Source organism: Copadichromis virginalis, linkage group LG10, assembly GCF_057382275.1.
Source record: "Copadichromis virginalis isolate Kocher_CV1m ecotype Utaka linkage group LG10, C_Virginalis_male_GT1.1, whole genome shotgun sequence".
Lineage (NCBI taxonomy): Eukaryota > Metazoa > Chordata > Actinopteri > Cichliformes > Cichlidae > Copadichromis > Copadichromis virginalis.
In genome coordinates, this window is record NC_140627.1 from 9,853,104 (window position 1) to 9,876,027 (window position 22,924).

Below are 22,924 nucleotides of genomic sequence, written 5' to 3' on the forward strand. Positions count from 1 at the left end.
AGCATGTCCACCCCTTAATGAGCACCATGTCACAAAGCTTAAATCATTTCAAACTAGTTTCTTAAACAAAGTGATTTCATTTTGACCAGATGGCCTCCACATTCATCAGACGTCAGTGCAACAGCGCACCTTTGGGATGTGGTCAGTTGATGCCATCGTGTTGATATGATGCATAGTGTCCAGTTATTTTGAATACCTGTGCTGGAAAACACATTTTACCAACTTACCATCAGCTGCAAAATAACCGTATCAGCTGTATTTACATGACAAGCCTCACTTTATTGTTTTCCATGGATGAAAACACAAACTGCGTGTACAGAATGGTAATCACATGCAATACAAAAATATGAATTTTTACAACAACATAAAAAAAAAGAAAACAAAAACACGGATTGGCCAATACTTAAAAAACAAAACAAAACATTGTACAGCTTTTGTACAGCATTCTGTACATGAAAAAAATATAAATATATATACACATCTGTAATAGCCAGAGCAGTACCAGTTCAAAAATGTTGTCATGTGTTTTACATATAAAATGTTTGTAGAAATATTAGAAGAATTGTCTTAATTTGCTGTACATTAAATAATGTATATACAGTACATTACATACCATTGGATTTGCAACACAACATTTACTGTAGTCTTTCACAAATACCACCCCCCCCCAAAAAAAAAAAAAAAAAAAAAAAAAAAATCAAACAGAACAAAAACAACCCTACATGTTCCAACACAGTACACTCACTCAGTCAACACACAACCACAAGCACACCAGCTGAAGCCAGCAATCACAAACAGTATACACAAGCACGCACAAGAGGTACTGTTTAAGGAAGGTATAGGACACTTTTTGCACCAGATTCCTGATTTCTCCTTCCCTCTTTTCTTTCTTTCTTTTTTTTGTTGCACAGAAAATGCGATCACTCAGCTCTTCGAAGCAACTTCCTTTTAAGGTGCACTTCACACTTCAGCAGATGAGCATTGCTAAGAAAAAGTCTGCAGAAAGAAATAGACTGTAGTTTTCTATTTTCGTGTAGATAGTCTTTGTTTTCTGTTTGCATTTTTTGTCTTCCACTTCAGCTCGTTTAGCATACGCAAGTCTTTATCAGTGCCCCCTTTTGGAACGCATCAAATAAACAGTGAATTCACCAGACCAAAAATGACAAATAAGCTAACACAAGGGAAAAATAAACACTGCAAAAGAAACCATACGCAAAACAAAAGAAGCAAAAAAAGAAGAGTCTATGATTTTTTTTTTTCCATTTTGACAAAGTGCATATTGGATTTATACTTCTCAGGACATGCCATCCTACAATCCTTAAAAAAATAAAAATAATAATAATTAAAAAAAAAACTGAGAAGGAGGAGGCAGGTGGTTTAAGATCATCACTCAAGCAGCATGTCAAAGTTGTGTCAAACACCCTCCACCACCACCACCCAGGGAGTGAAGAGATAAATGAAGCAGGGTGTTTGGTATTAAGGTCCATTTTTTGTCCAGCAGTGTGTATTTGCGTGCGTGCGTGTTTGTGTTTTAGATAGAAAGAGAGCCATGTGGTCAGTACCACCCCAGGCAAGAACAACCACATCACAGCAGCACAGAGAAGTTGAGCAGGGCCGAGGATAGGGCAACCATCAGCAGGCACAGACCACAGCACACCAGTCAGTCTCAGCACAGACACCACAAGCCAGTTAGTCAGAAGCCTCAGAGTCTCGACTGACATTACAGGAGAAGACCAGAAGGAAGTCAAAGAGCTAATTTTTTTTGTTTGTTTTGTTTTTAGAGGAATGAAGGGATTTAGGGTGATGGGCGACAACGGTTGTCCGTCACACCTCAGTCCAACGATCCTCTCTTCCGAACAAGGAAATAACATGGAAGATCGGACTGTGGATTAGTGGAAGTGGCGCCTGTTTCAGACAGAGGCAATGCTTTGATCAATCCTGTAAGAGTTAAGGATTCAGGAGCATGCAAGGCAGACCCAGGCTTTGTTTTGCATTGCTTTTGTTTCAGAGTGACGGCTACAACCTAGATTAGACAAGAGAAAAAGAAAAAGACAAAAAAGCAAAAGAAAACAGACATTAGACGGTTAGTGAAAAGTTAACAGGCTTACATTGGAGAATGCAAGATATCGCACGCACTGATTAGTTAGAGGACATCCATGAGATTTAAAAGGTTTAAAGCATGTTTAATGTGATTTAGAAGTCATTTGAAAGTCAGCTGTGCAAAGCTACCATTTAAGAAACAAGAGTGAAGCCCAGTGACTGCTGGCAGCAGTCTTGAAGCAAATGTAAGAAAAGTGTGTGAAAAAGCAAACCATACAGTATTGTGCAAAAGTCTTCACCCACATATAAGCAAAATGTGGGTGTTTTCATTCATTCATTCATTTATATATATATATATTAGGGGTGCACCGAAAGCACTGTATCGATATTGAACCGTTCGATACAGTGCTTTCGGTTCGGTACGCATATGTATCGAACAATACAATTTTTTTCAATTTTTTTTTTTTTTTGTGTCCCGTTTGGATCTTTAGCCATCAGAATTGGCATCTTTCTTGGCCTCAAGACAACAAGAGGATTTATTTTAAGTGGATCATCATATTGGTCCATTTGATTGACCTTTATTATAATTATGAATTTATTTTATTTTCAGTTGCAAACGGGACAGACATGACTGTGGGATAGGACAGGGGGAAAGAATGAAAGAAAGAGGGGGAGAGAAAGAAAGAAAACCAAAGGGGAGAAAAAAAAAAGAACAATACAAAATTTGTAATTTATTTTATCAACTTTCCTTCTGACGATGCTGTCTGTGTTGAGCGCTCAGTGAATCTGCATTTGACTACTCCGCCTAGGCTCGAGAGTGCAGCCTCCCCACCCTCATTCAGATCTGGCGTTTGGAATTATTTTGGTTTTCATGTGACGTATGACCCTGAAGGTAAGCGAGTCATGGACTAAAGTAAAACAGTATGTTGGATGTGCCATGCAATGCTCAATTACATGGGTGGGAGCTAGTGTGTTAGCGCAGTTAGCTCGTTAACGTGTTGGCCGTCTAGCCCCTCTGTATAGGGTAGCTCGTTAACGGAGATTTGCCGTGTTGTGGCGTTAAGGTTATTTCAACGAGATTAACCTGACAGCACTAGTGGGAACACAACGAATATGACTGCACATTTACACCGACATCATCCTAGTGCAAAGACAAAAACAACAAGCATGCATGCTACAAACTTTAGCAGAGTCATTTAGACAGCTGTTAGCACAGGATTCTCCTTATGGAGACCTGATATGTTTAATATGCTGCTGAGAATATAGCCCAGAAGAAGCGGATAGTATAGCTTTTATTTTGGAAAGAGACATTTCTCTGTAATAAACTCTCTTTTCCAAAGATGAGTGATTCCTCAATCAGATACAGGGCTCGCAATATCGCTAGCCCGACGTCCCGGGGCTATCTCTGCCCTGCCTGTCGGGCTATTGTAGGAAGGAAAAATATATGTCAATGCTTTTGCATTCTTTCAGAAATGTAGCTGGGTAATTATGTCATTGGGTGAGCCACTGTCAATATGTGACATATTGAAATCGTGTTTGAATTTGCGCTTGTTTTTTTGCTTTCACTTTGCAATCGCGCGAACTGTGTATAGAGAGCGACAGCACTGATCTGTGAGTGATGATAATTTGCGCACCAATTCCTCTGACATCGTCTTATTAATTGTTAGCTTACTATGCAAACATGACAAGTGAAATCTCCCGCAGCTTAAACATGTGAGAGGTTGATCGCGCAGAGAATCGCTGAGCTTATGTGAGTGCGGCAGGATATATATTTCACTACGATGACCTGGATGACTGAGAACCTTCACAGACAGATATATATTTTAGTTCTGCTGAGCCAAATAAGACAGGTCAGGGTGAAGAAGTGAGAGCCAAAGAAAAGCTTACCACAAAACGGAGAAGTTATGACAAATCAGACTATAAGGCAAAAAGAAAGTGCAGCTTTATGGTTTCATGGACAAAAGAATTTCTGTGGCTGCAATATGACGAGCTAAAAAACAACACGCACAAGGGTTAGGGTTAAATTTAAAAACTGTACTTTTGTGTTAAAATATATATTTATAATTTTAATAAATGACAAATTAAAAAGGCATGAACATTTTTTTTTGTATCGAAAAAATATCGAACCGTGACACCAAAGTATCGAACCGAACCGTGAATTTTGTGTATCGTTGCACCCCTAATATATATATATATACACACACACACACACACACACACACACACACACACACACACATATACATACATACATACATACATACACACATATATATATATATATATATATATATATATACACACACACACACACACACACACACACACACACACGGATATTGAACCGTTTGATACGGTGCTTTCGGTTCGGTACGCATATGTATCGAACAATACAAAATTTTTACATTTATTTTATCAACTTTCCTTCTGACGATGCTGTCTGTGTTGAGCGCTCAGTGGATCTGTGCTCGACAGTGCAGCCTAGGCGGAGTAGTCGAACGCAGATTCAGAGAAATGGCTCTTTCCAAAATAAAAGCTATACTATACGCTTCTTCTGGAGTATACTCTCAGCAGCATATTAAACATATCAGGTCCCCATAAGGAGAATCATGTGCTAACGGCTGTCTAAATGACTCGGGTAAAGTTTGTAGCATGCGTGCTGTTGTTTTTGTCTGCTTCCACTTTGCACTAGGATGATGTCGGAGTAAATGTGCTGTCATTCGTTGTGTTCCCACTAGTGCTGTCAGCGTTAATCTCGTTGAAATGACGTTAACGCCACAACACGGCAAATCTCCGTTAACGAGCTACTGCGGATCGCCCCGTGCATGTGGCTGGACGGCGTCAACACGTTAACAAGCTAACTGCGCTAACGCACTAGTTCCCTCTAATGTAATTGAGCATTGCGTGGCACATCCGACATAGTGTTTTACTTTTGTCCATGACGCGCTTACCTTCAGGGTTATACTTCACATGAAGACCAAAATAGTTCCAAACGCCAGATCTGAATTAGGGTGGGGGAGGTTCAATTTGCCATGTTGCAACTAGCTTTGCTTCTGTCTCGCTAGCTTGCCCTGCGATCAGTGGATCTGCGCTTGACAGTGCAGCCTAGGCAGAGTAGTCGAACGCAGAACCACTGAGCGCTCAACACAGACAGCATTGTCAGAAGAAAAGTTGATAAAATAAATTAAAAATTTTGTATTGTTCGATACATATGCATACCGAACCGAAAGCACTGTATTGAATGGTTCAATATCGATACGAGTATCGTTGCACCCCTAATATATATATGAAAACAGGGCATTGTTGGAATGCTACTACGCAAGTAACCCTGGCGGAAGGGGTTACATGAATAGGATGAGGGACCTATGGATTCTTCGATACCCAACATCCACAATGACGGTGAAACAACTAGTAGCTCAGTGTTCCAACATTCGAAAGAAGGGACTGCTCTCACAGCTAGAGATTGACGAGGTACAACATAAATGCTACGGCAAGGGGGAGCCAGGACGCCAGGTCAGGGGGGAGATATCATCACCCCCACCCGAGATTGGGTACCAAGCCCCAAGTGCGATAGGAGAAGGATCGTTGAGTGCAAGAGGAACTGACCTTAAAGATAGGATCATGGCCAAGCTTGAAACCTGGACCTCCCGTAGCCGGTTACCAAGATTACGTGAAGTACCCTCAGAAGGTCTCCTAGATGATGTTAATGCAGCACTACGGATGATACCTACAGCCACGATTACCGACACTAACAAGCTGATCTACAATACAGCAGCAGTGATCAGTGAGATGCTTGGCTACAAGTTGAACAGCCACAAGGGGCAGTACCCTCCATGGAGAAGAAGGCTAGAGGCTAAGATCAAGGCAGCACGGAGGGAGGTTAGCCAACTATCGGAGTTGCAGAAAGGCGCGATGAGGAAGGTGCCTAAGAAGTACAGGAAGCTGTCCATACCTGAGGCCTTGGAAACTGCCAAGCAACGGCTCACAGCCTTGGCCAGCCGCTTGAGGAGGTACACCAGAGAGATAGAAGGCACGAGAATAAACCAGCTGTTCTCCACGGAACCAGCCAAGGTGTACTCTCAGTGGCAGGGGAACAATATGAGAACAGGCTGGAGGCAGAACAATACTGGAAGAGCATATGGGAGAAGGACGCAACCTATAACGGCAATGCTCAGTGGCTAGTGGATCTGAGGGCAGACCACAGCGACCTCCCCAAACAGGGTCCATTAACCATCACAGTGGCAGATATCCAAGAAACGGTCTCCAGTATGAAGAGTTGGACAGCACCAGGCCCTGACATGGTTCACTCCTACTGGCTGAAGAAGCTGACTGCACTCCACGAGAGCCTGGGAGCACAAATGAACCAGCTGCTAGTTCACGAGAGACACCTGGAATGGCTAAGCGAAGGCCGGACAGTCCTGATCCTAAAGGACCCCCAGAAGGGACCGGTCCCCACCAACTACCGACCAATAACCTGCCTCAGCACCACGTGGAAGCTCCTGTCAGGCATCATAGCGGCTAAGATGAACAGGCACATGGGTCAACACATGAGCGGGGCACAGAAAGGGATGGGCAAGAATACCAGAGGCGCAAAACACCAGCTACTGGCAGACCAAGCAGTCAGCCAAGACTGCAGGACCAGACTGACCAACCTGTGCGCTGCCTGGATTGATTACAAGAAGGCCTATGACTCAATGCCCCACAACTGGATCCTGGAATGCCTAGAACTATATAAGATCAACAGGACCCTGGGAGCATTCATCAGGGGATGTCGCGGACAACACTGGAGGCCAACCTCAAGCCTATAGCACAAGTCACCATCAAGTGCGGGATCTACCAAGGAGATGCTCTGTCCCCACTGCTGTTCTGCATAGGCCTGAACCCCTTGCAGAGGGTCAGGCAAGTCCTGAGGAGTCAGCTGAACGGTAAGAACAAGATCCGGGCTATCAACACCTATGCCCTGCCCGTAATCAGGTACCCTGCTGGGGTAATAGGCTGGCCAAATGAGGAGATAGAAGCCACTGACATCAAGACAAGAAAGCTCCTTACCATGCATGGAGGGTTTCACCCCAAGTCCAGCACCCTGAGTCTGTACGCTAAGCGGAAGGAAGGGGGCCGGGGACTGGCGAGTGTCAGCACCACAATCCAGGATGAGACAAGGAACATCCACGAATACATCACGAAGATGGCCCCAACTGACAGTGTGCTCAGTGAATACCTCAGGCAGCAGAAACCCAAGAAAGTGGAGAAAGGCGAGGAACCATCATGGAAGGACAGGCCCCTGCACGGTATGTACCACCGGCAGATAGAGAAGGTGGCCGATATCCAGAAATCCTACCAGTGGCTGGACAAAGCTGGACTGAAAGACAGCACGGAAGCACTAATCATGGCAGCACAGGAACAAGCACTAAGCACAAGATCCATTGAGGCTGGAGTCTATCACACCAGGCAAGACCCCAGGTGCAGGCTGTGTAAAGATGCTCCAGAGACAATCCAGCACATAACAACAGGGTGCAAGATGCTAGCAGGCAAGGCATACATGGAACACCATAACCAAGTGGCCGGCATAGTGTACAGAAACATCTGTGCCGAGTATAACCTGGAAGTCCCGAGGTCAAAATGGCAGATGCCCCCAAGGGTAATGGAGAATGACCAAGCTAAGAGCCTGTGGGACTTCCAGATACAGACGGACAAAATGGTGGTGGCTAACCAACCGGACATAGTGGTGGTAGACAAACATGAGAAGACGGCCGTAGTGATCGATGTAGCGGTTCCGAATGACAGCAACATCAGGAAGAAGGAACACGGGCTCAGAGAAGAGCTCGAGAAGATGTGGAGGGTGAAGGTGACGGTGGTCCCAGTGGTAATCGGAGCACTAGGTGCAGTGACTCCCAAGCTAGGCGAGTGGCTCTGGAATATTTGGTATAACTATTCCTGAAGTAGTCTTCAGGCTTCATGAAGGACATTTGGAGCACTTCTTTGGATGCTGGCTGCTTTTTGTTCTGTATTCTATCAAGGTGATCACACACTGCTTCAATAATGACTTAATATTATTATAATGACCACTTATTCTTTTGTCCTCTACTTGCCTAGTTACTCAAAATTTTTAATGGACACACTGCACACCATGCTGAGATATGTAAAGTTTTTAGTGACGGTCTTTGGGAATCACCTTGTTGGTGCAAAAATACAATTTTATGTCTGTCAAACTCATAAACTCTCATCTGTATTTTTTTGCTTTCTTTCAATCTTCAACTAAAGAAATGGTAAGAGATTTTAGATTTTTGCAACAGGCTGCTAAGCAAAGTGCCTAAAGCCACATTTTAAAATTGGTTCCTTACTTTCTTCTGAAAATGATCAGTTTCATACACGGGACTAATGAGTGAAAATTAAAGGAAAACTCTGAAAGACCTTCAAAAAGCCAGGAAAACTATTATGACTCCTTGAAAGCAAAATATAAAGAAGTGAGGAGTGGCTGAACACTTCTGGACAATACTGCATAAAATATAGGAAACAGTGGAGACGTGAGGCTATAACAAAGTTAATGCTAGTGCCAGGAAAAGAGGCATATGTGGTTGCATGAAGTAGTTAAGGTGGTCTATGTAAGAATGAAAAGACTAAAGCAAAGAGTCGATTAGATGTTTTACGTCCAAATATCTACATGCATTCAGCTGAGTTTTAATTTGATATCTATGCATTACCCAGTTACACTCTAGCTATAGTCTGTTGGTCACAAATGTAACAAAGTTCTGTATGACAGACTTATTTTTGCCAAAAATGTCTCATTTCAATAAACAGTGCTGTGCAAGGAATTCAAGTTCAGAAGTCATGTTTCCAGCTATAAATTACAAATTTCACATTTCATCTGAGCCCAGTACTAAGGCTGAACCCAGCTCTGATCTGATATTCTACTCTCAATAAACAAATAAGAAAAAGGAAAGAAAGGTTTTTGTGTTCACAGGTCCAGTGTCTTCACACCATCCTTCATTTCTGGGATACCTACTCTGCAGACTTCCAGAAATGTCCAGGGTGGGACAGTCTGCGGTTGAGTTTGGGTAGCTTCTCCAGCATGTCAGCCAGCTGCGTAAAGGTCGGCCTTTCTCTCAAGTCGTACGCCCAGCAGGCAGAAAGGATTTCCTGAAACAAGAAACCACTTCGTTTCAATGTGACTGGCAAACCATTGACCCGCACTCACCGCACTGTGAACTACAATCGATTGACCTAAAAACTACTGCAACATCTTGATATCGTTGCATCAGCATGGGTATTTTCCACTCTTACACAAGCAGAACAAACATCTACATTTCTGAATGACTGACACACTCATGGTCCAACTCACAGTGACCTCCTTTCCCAGGCTGATTTCTGCCAAAATCTTCTTTATGCCCTCTCCGCTCCCCACCTGCCAGATGGTAGCTTCCACAGGCTGGTTAGTGATTGGCCAGTCCCTAGCTTGAAGCTCATACCAAATTGTGCTTGAAGTGGGGAAAAGGAAGAGCATTTTGTTTGAAATTCAAATGGTGGACTTCCTTTTTAGTCAGTGAAAGTTATGACAGAACTCAACCAGATGTGCATGAAGAACTTACCCAAAGGCGTACACATCTGCTGCGGTGGAAAAAGGAAGGCGGTCCTCATTGTTACCTGGGCTCATTCTGCGCACAATCTCTGGTGCGAGATAACAAATCCAGCCATGTGGAAGTTTGAGTTTATTTTCACGCCTGGAAAAACAAAAACAAAAATGCAGTTTTCAGTAACACTTTAAATGGAGGGGAAAAGATGTATTAAGAGGACAAAATGCATTCACTAAATAAAGTCCCTTACTCCTGTTAGCTACTAATGAACCATACACAAAAGGAGGCAAAAAATTAGTAAGATGTGCGCTCAAAATGTGCTTCAGAAATCAAGAGTGTCCAGATAATGATTGCAATTTTACAATCAGGAGAGTTCCCTCTTTTTACTGGCTGACAAGGGAGATGCCTACAGAAGTAGCACTGCAGACCTCAGCTTATCACAGATCAGTGGGCGTCCCCGGGTAATAGAGTGGTTTTAGCACTGCTTTAGTTAAGGTCATAGTTTTAAGGTCTCTTTGGGGTGTGGAGCGGTGGACATGTTTCTTACCTTCCCTCCTGAACAACTCCAGAGATCCCAAACAGGCCAAAGTCTGCGATCACAACCTTATTGGTGTCATGAAAAACGTTCTTTGACTTCAAGTCTTTGTGAACAATGCCTTTGGCATGCAGATAGCCCATTCCCTGTCCAGGCCAACGGTGTTCAGACAAAGGAAAACACAGTAATAGAAAATTATATCTTTGACTACACAGTTCTGCTATGTTTAGTACGTAACATGATTTTTCCCCCCTAAGATGTCACGTTTCTCACAAATTAACACACAAAAAAGAAACAAATACCTTTACAATCTCCTGAGCAATTTGTCTTGTCTTGTTAATATCCAGAGTGTTTTTAGTGTCTCGAACTACTGAGTAGAGTGTCCTCCCTTTACAAAAACTGCAGGAGTTAGAGGAAAATCATTCTATTAAAGCAAACACATGCATCCGGTTTAGAATCGTTTTTGAGGTAACCTGTGATATTTTTGTTCTCACCTGGTGATAATGGCCAGGTGGGGTGGAGCCATGCAGGCTCCCATAAAGAGGACCACATTCTCATGCCTGGTCTGTCTGTAGTTCATCACCTCCTTTTTAAAGAGCTTCAGGTGGTCCTGATTGTTCCCATCGATCTCAAGAAGCCGGATGGCCACCTCGCCGTGCCACCGGCCCTTGTGCACTTTTCCCCAGCGGCCCTGGATAAACAAAACACAAACTGTCTGATTTTTTATTTTTTTCGAGTATGCAACACACTAGGAATTCGTTGGGTAGATTCCTCACCTTTCCTATGAGCTCCCCAAGGTCCAGCTGCTCAAAGGGGATGTCCCACTCTTGCAGGTAAACGCTGGTCTGACTGGCCTTGCGGGAGATGGGGCCCTTCCACTGGTTTCCCCGAGAGTTGGGCAGATCATCCAGCTCGTCGCACTCGCCGTCGGAGCCCATGTGCATCCTGATCTCCCCTCTGTCGTCCTCATCTTCTCCTCCATCCACATTGTCCTCATCATCCTCCTCATCGTCGTCCTCCTCCCCTTCGTGATCTTCATCTTCGACCTCCTCATCCCCTTCCTGCAATAGTGTGGCGATGGTTTTTGTAAAAGTTGATTTAAAAAAAAAAATCTACCAAATATAAATTTAAAACTGCCGATGAACATTTTGTGAGCCAGTGTTGCCACCTGAGCAGGTTCTAATCAACAGATGTCACAGGGACTTTTAGTCACATTTGGATGTTTTAATTAAATCTCAATCTTCAGTCACCTGAGCTAATTTCATACCCCAGTTGACAATTGTCCAACCTTTTAGGAAATCAAAGTATGAGTGTCTAAAAACTGAAAACAAAATTAAACAAAACCAATTTCTGAAGGTGTGACACTGAACAGCTTCACTGTACAGACTAATAAGCAAAGAGCCAGGAAACAGTACAACAAAAGAATATTTGTAGACTGCATCTCCAGCATTACCTCTTCATCGTCATCTTCTACCAGCTCATCATGTACGTCGTCTGATGATTGCTCTATCTCACTGCTGTGACACAGAACACTGATATCAGAGGGGTTCAAAGCAAGACAAAAAAAATAAATAAAAGGCTGTTTCCGAAAGAGTGACACTGCACAAAATGCAAGTTATGCCAGAGTACAATGATCTGCAGATCGTTTAAGCTCTATATTTCATTTTAAATAGTACAAAGACATCATGACAAATGGTGAAGGTGAGATTCCGATAAAAGCACCAAATGTTTTCCGTGGATGACAGATCTATACTGCAGGCAGGCCAGTTTTAATGATTTCTTTGAACTGTTCTGTTTCCAGAGTGGAATGATTGTACAGCATACTTCTTTAAAGCCTTTAAAAAAAAACAAGAATTGGGTGCATAAGTTTGAATTTACTTTGGATCATCTTTAATTGAAGTGTCACTGACAAACTTTGAAGTTTCAAAGCAAAATAAAGTTTCTCACGTTCAACATTTTACATTTATTTAAAGGTTTTGCTGTGTTATTCAATTAAACATGTGGTTTACATAATTTGCAGATCATCACATTCTGCTGTTATTTACATTTTAGAGCATTCTGCCATTTTTAAGAAACAGGGTTGTAAATAACCAAAACCACTGTGTAGTCACTAAAACTTGGATTAAAGCTTGAGACAAAAAAGTCTTACACTCTGTCCTGAAGAACATCTGAGTGGAAATTTGCAGGACTGGAAACATCTGCAAGGAAAATGACACCAGTTAGGGATGACCAATGGGAGCAAAAGTTACAGAGCCAGCACCACACATGAACATGACTGCTCATGCAATTTCCTACTACTTCCAGCAGATGGCATCAGAATGCTGCCACACAGTCAAACACAGCTAATCTAACTACTATAACCCTTAAAAGCAAACATGCAGGAGACAGAAAACTGTAAAGAAGCCATGGTGTGGAGGGAGAGGGGGATGAAGGGATCTTAACAATGTAGTATTACACTTTTGGACCATCAACTCACCTGGGAAGATAAATTGCTGTCTATGCTGAAAGTAACAGGCAGCTTTTTCAAAGAAAAAGAGAATTGGAAGAGTGATAAGCAAGGCAAGGGACACAAGGGTTTTTGGTTAGAGAAGCTTTGAATTAAGAGATCTTCTTAAAAACTCCTTTTAGTGTTAATATTGTGTATTTGGGGAAAAAGGATAAGTAGTTGTGGGAGCGCCACACTCCTGAACCGGAAAAGATTCATCGTCAAATGCATTGAGGAAAAATCAGAACAATGTCAGCATGCATGTTTCAGTATATACTCTACATGTGTATCTGTGCATCTGTGTTTGTGATTCTGTACCCAAGCTTACCCGGGAAATTAAATCGGCTGTCTCGATGACCTTTAGGTGAAGGGTTGGGCGGTGGTGTGGCACTGGGGGGGTTGCTCTGCTGGAAGGGTGCTGGGGAGGAAGGTGTGGATGAAGTGGTGGAGGATGGGTTGCTGCTGGAGTCCAGCTGGTTCAGTACTGGTGGATGATCCTGCTGGGACCGGGATGGAAGGTTACAACACTAAGCATGATTGCTATTTATTAGCCATGTTGCATTGCCTTCAAGATTCCTTCAACAAGCTCTATGCTTTATTTTCCTGTCAGTGCACACTTTAATAGTCAGGTGTGATTTCAGATACATTATCTTTACAATGGTTAGCATGGACAGATGATGGAGATAATGGAGGTATATGTATTGGCATAATAGTTCAAGGTAATTAAAAAGGGACTACACACACGGCAGTTCTCTGAAAGTTCTTTTAATTTACCTTTTTCGTAATAGCCTTTGGTAGTGTGCCAAACTGCGGTGCTTCCTGCGGCCGGTCCACTGGGTTGTTTATATCAGAGGGAACTGACTCGGTCCTCCGAATTTTGGCAACTGTGGGAGAAAACCAATCATGTCACAAACAGGCATGAATGCCAAATAGATTTAGCCCATCAGCTGCACAGCGTGGGATGAAAGAAAACTTACTTGGTAGAAAGGAGATTCTGCAGGATGGAGCTTCCTTTGTACATTTGTTGTGGCACTTTAATCTGCATTAGCAAAAAAAAAAAAAAAAAAACATAGGCAGCATATGAGAGGCTTAGCGGTAATTCGTAATTAGCACCAACATGCCTTACACCCAGATCAAGATTTAGCCAAGACATCAGATTCCCACCTTCCTAAAACACATGTGCCTTCTAACGGACCTTTTTTTTTCACCACTTTTTTGGGTTGTGTTTGTGACAGTAATTAACTCACCGACAGTGTTTGCACTTAACTCCAAACATCATGTTTTTCTGGCACACTTGACATGTCTGGGACAACCAGGATTTGGTGGAAAACCTAAAAAACAAAACATAAAAGCTTCTTACGGACCCGCTCTGTATTAGATCGCTGTAAAGTTTAATTTATAAATGGTCTGGACTTGTATAGCGCTTTACTAGTCCCAAAGGACCCCAAAGCGCTTTACACATCCAGTCACCCACCCATTCACACACTGGTGATGGCAAGCTACATTGTAGCCACAGCCACCCTGGGGCACACTGACAGAGGCGAGGCTGCCAGACACTGGCGCCACCAGTAGGCAACAGGTGAAGTGTCTTGCCCAAGGACACAACGAACGAGACTGTCCAAGCCGAGGCTCGAACCGGCAACCTTCCGATTACAGGACGAACTCCCAACTCTTGAGCCATTATTGCATTAACAGCAAATCTATCTTTTCTAGGCATTGAAAGGTCTACCTGTGCGTGACTGCAAGCCCTATATCCCTCCTTATTGCTTGTGGGGAGCTGCGATGCACTGCTACATTATCTAGAAAGAGACAGAAAGAATGCAAATGATGAGTAATGATTACAAGGATGGCTGACTGAGGTGATGTTAAGTTAAAGCCTTTATTTACATTCAAGCACAAAAACACACACAAGATCATTATAGCAATGTTGCAGAACCAAAGACTTTTACATCGTGTCAGTAAAGTGGACCTATAATGTCTTTACTCCTGTTTTTCTGTGGATTCCAATTTTAATATTGCCAAAATTTCAAATAGTGATGTCAGTGCATCTGTAGTAGCAGTTCCTATGAGCCAAAAGCTCAGATTTCAGACTGCATTTTTTACTGTTATATCTCATTTAGTGGTTGTGTTCTTAATGTGGTCATTTACAACACAGTCTTAAGCTTTGAGTACACCTGTTCTTTAGATCTGTTCAGACAAACAAAGTAAAGCTGTCTTTAAGAGAATGAACTGACAAGTTGCACCAAGGCCCCGTATACAAGAACTATTTTGATCTACGAAGCTGGAAATTAGCACAATAAGTCCACTTTAAGCAGGTATATTCAGCAAAATTAAAAGTGCATGCATGCAGCTGACTCACTCTTAATTGTGCTGTGCTCCTCCAGCAGTGTGGGAGTTCCAGGAAGGGTGTAAGGTGCTGTGTTGGCAGCTGGGGTGGCACCGGGTGTCCTTGCAGACACGGCGGAGTAGCGAGAAGGCGAATCCTCACATCCGTTACCGTTGACTTGCATGTTCAGGAACAACTTGTTCTTTTTAACACACCTGGAAACGCACAGAAAGAAGAGTGAATCAGCAGGTGCTGTATACTGAACTGCTTGCTTACTATACTGCACAGGACAGATTATGTAAGGGCCTGGGAGAGGCACGTTGGAGAACCTTAATTGCATTGGCACACGAAGGGCAGGGTGACATCCTTAACACCCAGAGTGAACTCACAAGGAGTGAAGGGCTAAGCGGTGCCAGGTCTGTGGTTTATACGCACATGCACACAAACACGTGAGTAGCCACAAAAATTTGCAAAAAGACTATCAGTCTAGTACTGCGACTTGCGACCTCCTTACATAAAGTAACACTTTTGTAATATACTGCACAACATATGCAGAGTGAGAATAAACCTCCAAAAGCATATAGTGTCCTATGTTAGCCATTTTTTCCATTTTTTTTTTAAAATAAAGTTTTCCACAAACCGATATTATGGATAAACATGTGATTGCATTGTGCTTGGGCAGCCAGTCCTAGTACAGAGGTTAAAAAAACATTAGATATTAAGAGAGAGAGGGATAGAGAGAAACTGTGTGTTTCTTGCCACCTCTGAGCATTAGAACTAGGAAATACTTCCTGTTTTGACATGACTCATAATCTCTGGGAATCTGCGTGGGGATTAGCTCCACTCATACAGCGAGAGCAAAGGAGCAACAGGCAGTATGTGAACGGATGTGAAAGAGGAAGGGGAAGAGGGAGAGAGAGCGAATGAGGACATATCTAAGGAAAACTGCTTCTGTCCCGACAGAGCGCAAGGCGAAATTAAGAGTGAGACATCGGGCAGGACCGGGGCATTTTATCAAGTCCTTTATAAAATGTCAAACAACAAGTGCTCTTTCAGTTGATAGTAATAACAAACTGGAAAAAAAAACAAACATCCCTTGTGAGACGGCTTGTCAGCTGGCCAACGCCGTTTGCTGGCCAGCACAAATCAGAATTTTGTCCTTTTCCTTTCTGTGAAGCAGCAGAAACTAAACACTTCCTGCAAAAACAAGCTGAGATTCAAATTTCAGTGAAATAAAAGATACCCCCCCCCCCCAAAAAAGCAAACAGAAAACCCCCAAAACACATACACACTCCCCACAACAGAAGCAATCTGTCACAATTACAGTGCCATCTGAGGATTCCCCACTTAGTTCCAGTCTGACCTACTTATAAAAAGCTGCAAATGAGGTGAATTCTTGAGCAGTTTCTTCAAACCACCCATTAACAGCTTAGCACCTACTTGTTGGTGGGAGGGTCCTCGATGCGGTTGCCCAGCTGAGACTCGTGGCTTTTGCTGCGCGTCAGTGTGATGTTGGGAAGCAGGTGCAGTACCTTGCGGGATGGCGGGGGAGGGGTGCAGGGAGGCTTCAACCGGTGACGCCTCTTTGAAGGAGGCGTTATAGGTGGGGTGGAAATGTGCCCATGGAGGCGGGCTGCGCGGGCGAAGGACATAGGGAATGGATCTGTGAGAGGGCTGTCGCTATGTGCGTCTGGCGTGGGCGCCGCTGACACAGAGCCTGAGCGAGGGTGGGGGAAGGTTGCGCAGGGAGTGGATGGGGTGGACTGGATGGTGGATGGGCGGGCTAGAGGCGAGGGGCTGTGTGTGCGGAGTGGGGTCCCCAGGTTGGTTAGCTGGTCCGCTGTCAGCAGAGAGCCGCTGTCCCTCCTGGTGGGCTCAGACAGCCAGAGACTGCTATCATCTCTTAGTTCGCCTCCTGGAAGAGACATGAAACAGACCAAAAATAAATAAATAAAAAGACTAATAGAAAATCCGTGGGAAATATACTCTAGGAACATCAAAGTGTAAACCCATACCTGATTCAGTAGCACTCTTTAGACAAGAGAGGGCAGCACCGAGTCTGCCACATTCTTCTGAGCTGGACCCAAGTCTTCGCATCGTGTCTCTCACCTGAGCTCCTGTCATCTGCAGTAAGGTATCCAGCGACAGCTTTGCCTCCACAGCCTTCAGAGGAGCAAAACAAAAGCCCATGACAGGAGCTCTAATCTATTACAACGTGAAGCAGTATGTTAGTGACAAGCTTTGTACAACAAAAGAGAGCAAAATAGCCCAAAAGAACTATGCTTATATGGCATTCATAAAAAATATTTTTTGTTCCGAGTGTACCCTCAATCAGCCACAACAACACTGTTTGTAGTGAGACTGAAACTGAGCGTTAAAAAGGGCAAAATGTTGCAGTGCTCAGCAGGTTATTCAACATCTGACTCGGGACAGTTCCTGGAAATCACTGTTAATCCTGTTTGTTTGGGGTATTCCAAACACTACTTTGTCTGCTTATCTGATTTTTCATTAGCTGCGTAGAGCAGAAGCTGAACACCAAGATCAAACCTGAGCTGGGGTTTGACAAAAAACATGGCTTAATATTTTCTGTCTATGTGAAACCTCTTATACAAGTGTAATGACTGTACAATGGTGAAGGTAACTTTGACAACAGTAAAACAGGAAGTAAACAGTGATGCAGTAAGATGCAGAGTTAATACACACACCACACTGAGAACTGGGAAACACTAGTGGGCCGCAAAGTAAGAAAACAGAAGCACATGCTTTATAATCTTTTTCCCCAATGGCTGAACGGATAAAGACACAAATCCATATAGGCTTGGATACTCTATGTGGACACAATTGTGAATTGTAAATAATATGAAGTATTGGGTGTCATAAATAAAGAAAAAAAAATCCAAATGGAGGATTAGCAGTGTGTTAAAGTTAACAGTGCTCACATTAGTTTTGATTGACATTAGCTGACCAGTATTTAATTAAGCATTAAGTCTGTATCTTTATTAATACTGAAAAGTTATCAGTTTTGAAATTAAAACAAAGAACGCTTAATCATGACTGCTTTACAAATTGAAATTAAACCCTAAATGTAATCCACTCAGCAGCTGCGATATTTCTAGCATTTGTTTCAGAGTGGAAATTATTGTAGCACTTTATAATAGGCAAATTGTAAATAGTTTGCGATACTTTTTTGACTGACTATTATATTGTATTACGCGTTATATCACAGCTGATACCAGACAATATCAGCATTGTCAACATTTACATTCTCATGACACTGGGGCATATAAAAATTTATGTAAATGATGAAGGCCTAGTCACTGGTCAATGTTCAGAGCAGCAAATACTGCGGTTTATACAGAGCCATGGGCCTCTCAGAGACGCACAACATGTCCTTTAGTGTTAGTCCACTGATGCACGTGTCACAGCCACAGTGACAACTCTTTAAAACAAGTATTATAAACATTTAGCTTTATAGATAAACCATGCAAATAGCTTTTTTAAATGCACTACGCTGTATCATTTACAAAGCTCTGGAGGCATCACGCTGAACTTTACAAAAAGCCACAAAGCATTTGTTAAACAAATAGTTGTTGTGTTATTTTAAATTCAAAAAAATACAAAAAAATAAAGTTGATAAAATTTCAAAATAAAGTCACATTGCACACGTTTAGCTTCACTTTTAGGTTAATGGTAACAAACCATTAAACACGGATTTATTAATTATGAAATTAATTTTGTTATACATCTACTCTGCTTTGCTTTCCCAATTCTACACATCTAAACCAGCGCCACATGTTTAACCCTTTCATGCATGAATTATGACAACCTCAATCATGATTTTTTTCTTAAGTATTTTTATTCGTCTTTACGCATGAAAAGATGAATAAAAATCCTTAAGAAAAAAATCCTGACAGAGGTTGTCATAATTCATGCATGAAAGGGTTAAATAACAATGATTACAATGAAACACGTCATACATCTATAGTAATTAAACGACCAGTGGGTGGCCGGTTATGGAGTGACACAGCAGTGTCCAATGTAGTGGTTTATGTGCTATTAAACCATCAACACTGACACAAATACAAGGAAACAGCCTCTGAATAGCTGTCCACTGCAGTGACCACTATGTATGAAAGGGTTAAGACTCGTCTCTGTGTGGCTTTCCTTTTTAGCCCGCTGTCTAGTTCCTCTCTAATGTTTTGGGTCATCTTGCTAACCACCCAGGCTGTCTTCCTTTTTTACTTCCCATTTTTGAAAATTTATTATTTCAGCAGACAGTAAAACTCAACAATAAGGCATCACAGGGTGTCGTAAACCAGACTGTTCCACTTTGGTTGATACTCAAACCCCATTTGGATGATTATTCCATTTCTTGACTATTGAAACTTTTTTTAATGCATTTATTTTATCTGAACTTGTAGCATTACAGTGAATCACCGAGGCTGCTCGCTCAAGTCAATCTCCTCAAATTTCAATAAAAACTGAAAAAAGTGGAGGCGTTCTTTATGACCTCCAGTGTACTACCAACTCCCACTTATTTAAGCATTTAGCACTGCAGTTTTCCTTTCATATTCCTCTGTTTCCAGCCTTTTATGTGCTTTAAAAAAAATGTAGTCTGCAAGATTGGAGATGTACAAACCTGGAAGGGCGGGGCTTTCTTTTTACAGCCGAGTTACTGAAGCGGCGAAATAAAACAACAGTGCAATCAACAACTGATGGATGACAGAAGGAAATAGGGCCAAATCCAGTGAGTTTAGGATGTTTCTTTTGACTGGGGAAGTACGCAATCACTTATCAGTCAGGTTAAACCCTTGCTCTCAGGGGCAAACACTGATCACAAAACTAGGGCAACCTCCCACACTAGTGTGTACACTAGAACCAAAACATAGCACACGCACACACTAAACCACACACATGTAAGGGGTGAGTGATGTGATATTTAAAGTTGCTGTCGGCCCTCTACTCTCATTCTATTTCCTCACTCAGAACATAGTTACAGCAAAGCCTGCATACGTGACCGTTTCACTGGGGCCTCCTATACATGCAGTATTATGTCGGCTCTGTTTTAATTAATATGGGCCCTTCACAGGTTAGAATCCCCAGTAGGAATTCTCTGTATTAAGTCATCTACATAATTCAGCTACAAATAAAACTGGACTGTCCATCACATAATCTAGCCATCATAGTATAAAGTGAGGAGATGCGCTGTAGACTTCTCAGTCTAATAATATTTGGTCTAAATAGGTCATCAAAATGCCGCTACAGTCCTTCGTCCTTTGGGATGTCCCCGCCGGTCTACAAGACATACAAATGAGCACTTTCTATTTCATCAGAAAACCTCATCGTGTCTCGTGCAAAGCTAAATTCTTTTGAAAGGAAGTGAGGTTTAAGAGTGAATGGACTAAACAGTAAACAGAGCACAAATAATCAGATACGGAACAAGGCCGCAACACAAAGCACATACAAGGCCGGCACATATTAAAGAATAACGAGTGCAGAAGAGTTTTAAAAATAAAGCAGGTTACCGTCAGGTCACAAAACAAAGACAAATGGACTGGAACGACAAAAACACATAAGAGCTGACATGGATTAAAACAGTTTACAGCAGGACACGACAGGACAGGACAGGACAGGGGGAGAGAAAGGAGAGACAATTTTGACAACCCAATAAGAAAAATGATAAATCCAGGCGTTAAAACAAACAAACAAACAGCTGACAGCCACTAAACAATAGCGGAGCTTAAAAACAACACTGAAACAAAAATGATAAGTTAACCAGCTGGTAGCTTCTGCAATGGAAGACTGCACACGGCAATGCTCTAAAGTTTCATCATGATCAGAAGTGACAGCAAATAGCGAGTTCTGAAATTGCATTAATAAGGGAGGCTTTCTGCAGGAAATCTCTCTGCTCAAGACTCCCCACTGCTACACGAGGAGGTCAGAGGTCAGTGTCAGCCGCAGATTAGCAGGCTGGAGTCACAGTTCAGGAGCGGGACACTTGAGCGGTGCTGAACAACACATATTAAACATTTTACTGCACTAGATGGTTCTCACACCCAAGGTCAGTTCTTTATTTTCTGGGTCATTGTCTTTTTGGGAGACCGACAGAAAGTGAAACAGACCTTACCCTGGTTCCACCACAGCCCAAGTGATCCAGCACCTAAATAAATGCTAATTGTGTATGTTTAGGCAAGGAACAGGTCATTATCTTATTTTAAAAGAATCTACTGAAAAACAAGACTTTAATATACCTGGGTTTTTTTTTAATGTACATGTAACCATCAACAATGCTAGAGCAATGAAAAAGAAAAGGCACAGAGTGGATCAGTTAAAGAACTATAATAAAGATAAGTACACTTTGTACACTTGTATAAAAAGGGCCTTCTCTTCCCTCTTACAAACATGGCATGGAGCTATAAATAGCAGCAGAAGGCTGAGAATGAGATTTTTGAAGCATTCAAGACTTTCTCCGAGCACAGACCAGCATGTCTCTTCCAGTTTCGCTTTTTTTGCTTTGCTAGTTTTGTGAGCCTTGTTTCAGTAACAAAAAATAAAATTTGACAGTAGAAACAGTTATCTGAAATGAATCAGCTCAAGTTTAGATTTTGGCGCTGCCGTTCTCAGGACGTCAAAAATGAAGCAGCTTCTCTTTTTGAAAGGCACTTTGACGGCCGCTGGTTAATTCCTCATGCACATGTGAATGTTGACTGAGTGCACATCACAGACTGCATATAAAAGACTTTTATACGCAGTCTTTGATGTGCTTATAGAACAGCTGTAAACGGGAGACAAACGCCAGTCACTCCGGCCAGAGTACTGGCGCCCAGACGATGACCTACCTCAATGAGCTCTGGTCGCAGGTTGATGGTGCGTAACCAGTCTCGCAAGTGTGGATAGCTGTCTAGGGCCTCGGGCCTCTCTGTCTCTGGCACTTTCTGCTTGCACTGGAGCTGTTTACAGATGTATTTCATCAGCTTCACCTGCAGGGAGCAATAGAGAACATAGCAGAGAAGGGAGGGGCAGGTTAGCGGGGGAGACTGGGAGTCTGCTACGAGCTACATGAGAAAGAGCAGGCATTCACTGTGAAGGGTATCTGTCACACCTGTGTTGGCAGGGTTTTATTGTTGCAGAGGTACCACCTTTAAAGCAGAAACAGACCGAAAACTGCTGTTTTCACACGAGTGACATGACACTGACCTGACACCAGATGAGCCTCTGTTACGATAAAGTCAGACACGTGAATATCTCCACACCCTCGCTTACTGTTTATTCCCCCTCTACTGAGCTCAGTGTACCTGCAGTGACAGCTCCAATGTTTCCCTGTGCCCTCAAAGAGACAAGCTAATTAGATATAAACTGCTATTATTATCCAGAGGAACAATGACCTGGTCATCTAATGAGAGCATCAGCAGTGCTGCCAAAGCAAATGTGTCTGTTTGCAGCTGAGAAGCATCAAAGTTCAGAGTGATGGAAAGAAAGTGCCCATGTGACTAGTTTCGTCCCACGGGCATTTTCCTTCAAACTTTCTTATTTTCTCTGAGTTTCTACAAATCTTTTACCCTCCACTTCATGACAGAGCCAAGGAGCCATCATTTTCTTTCCAGGTTTAACACATTGTGCACAATGTGTCCACGATGTGATGCCTCTATGAGGCCAATTCTTCTCTCCTTTACATGTCATTTTTCTAATTTTTTTCAAAGTTAATTTTTTTCTTTATTTTTAATAGAGCTAGGGGCTTTCATCATAGCATTTCTAAACATACTACATTTCTTTAGAAACCATGAATTATTTCTATTTGCACTACAGAATTATTACAGAGAAAGCGAAAATGACCATGATATTATTAGCCCTCTGAAAAACGGACCTTTTAACTGAGCCATAGCACAAAGCACTGCTGTGCAACGGTGTGCTTTAACTTTGTAATGCCCAGAGTTTGTAAAATCAATTCCCAAGTTAAAAACTGAGAC

General features: G+C 42.4%; 1 protein-coding gene across 5 annotated transcripts in view; it reads right to left on the minus strand.

Annotated features, from left to right (window-relative positions):
* Positions 1-258: 258 nt before the first annotated feature.
* Positions 259-22,924, minus strand: part of ksr1a (kinase suppressor of ras 1a) — a 31,066-nt gene continuing 8,400 nt past the window's right edge. The window contains exons 2-21 of one of the 5 annotated variants that reach the window (XM_085469739.1): positions 21,797-21,937; positions 16,973-17,120; positions 16,398-16,872; positions 14,991-15,172; positions 14,361-14,430; positions 13,879-13,962; positions 13,609-13,670; positions 13,406-13,515; positions 12,960-13,128; positions 12,623-12,664; positions 12,296-12,344; positions 11,600-11,663; positions 10,923-11,207; positions 10,641-10,837; positions 10,449-10,545; positions 10,159-10,292; positions 9,627-9,758; positions 9,380-9,515; positions 9,044-9,177; positions 259-2,023 (exon numbers count right to left, since the gene is read on the minus strand). In XM_085469739.1, the coding sequence (XP_085325865.1) occupies positions 2,017-2,023; positions 9,044-9,177; positions 9,380-9,515; positions 9,627-9,758; positions 10,159-10,292; positions 10,449-10,545; positions 10,641-10,837; positions 10,923-11,207; positions 11,600-11,663; positions 12,296-12,344; positions 12,623-12,664; positions 12,960-13,128; positions 13,406-13,515; positions 13,609-13,670; positions 13,879-13,962; positions 14,361-14,430; positions 14,991-15,172; positions 16,398-16,872; positions 16,973-17,120; positions 21,797-21,937 (2,718 nt within the window). In that variant the 3' untranslated portion in view covers positions 259-2,016. Of the gene's footprint in view, positions 2,024-9,039; positions 9,178-9,379; positions 9,516-9,626; positions 9,759-10,158; positions 10,293-10,448; positions 10,546-10,640; positions 10,838-10,922; positions 11,208-11,599; positions 11,664-12,295; positions 12,345-12,622; positions 12,665-12,959; positions 13,132-13,405; positions 13,516-13,608; positions 13,671-13,878; positions 13,963-14,360; positions 14,431-14,990; positions 15,173-16,397; positions 16,873-16,972; positions 17,121-21,796; positions 21,938-22,924 lie in introns of those variants that run through there. The other 4 variants (XM_085469740.1, XM_085469738.1, XM_085469742.1 and 1 more) reach the window with 4 other exon arrangements.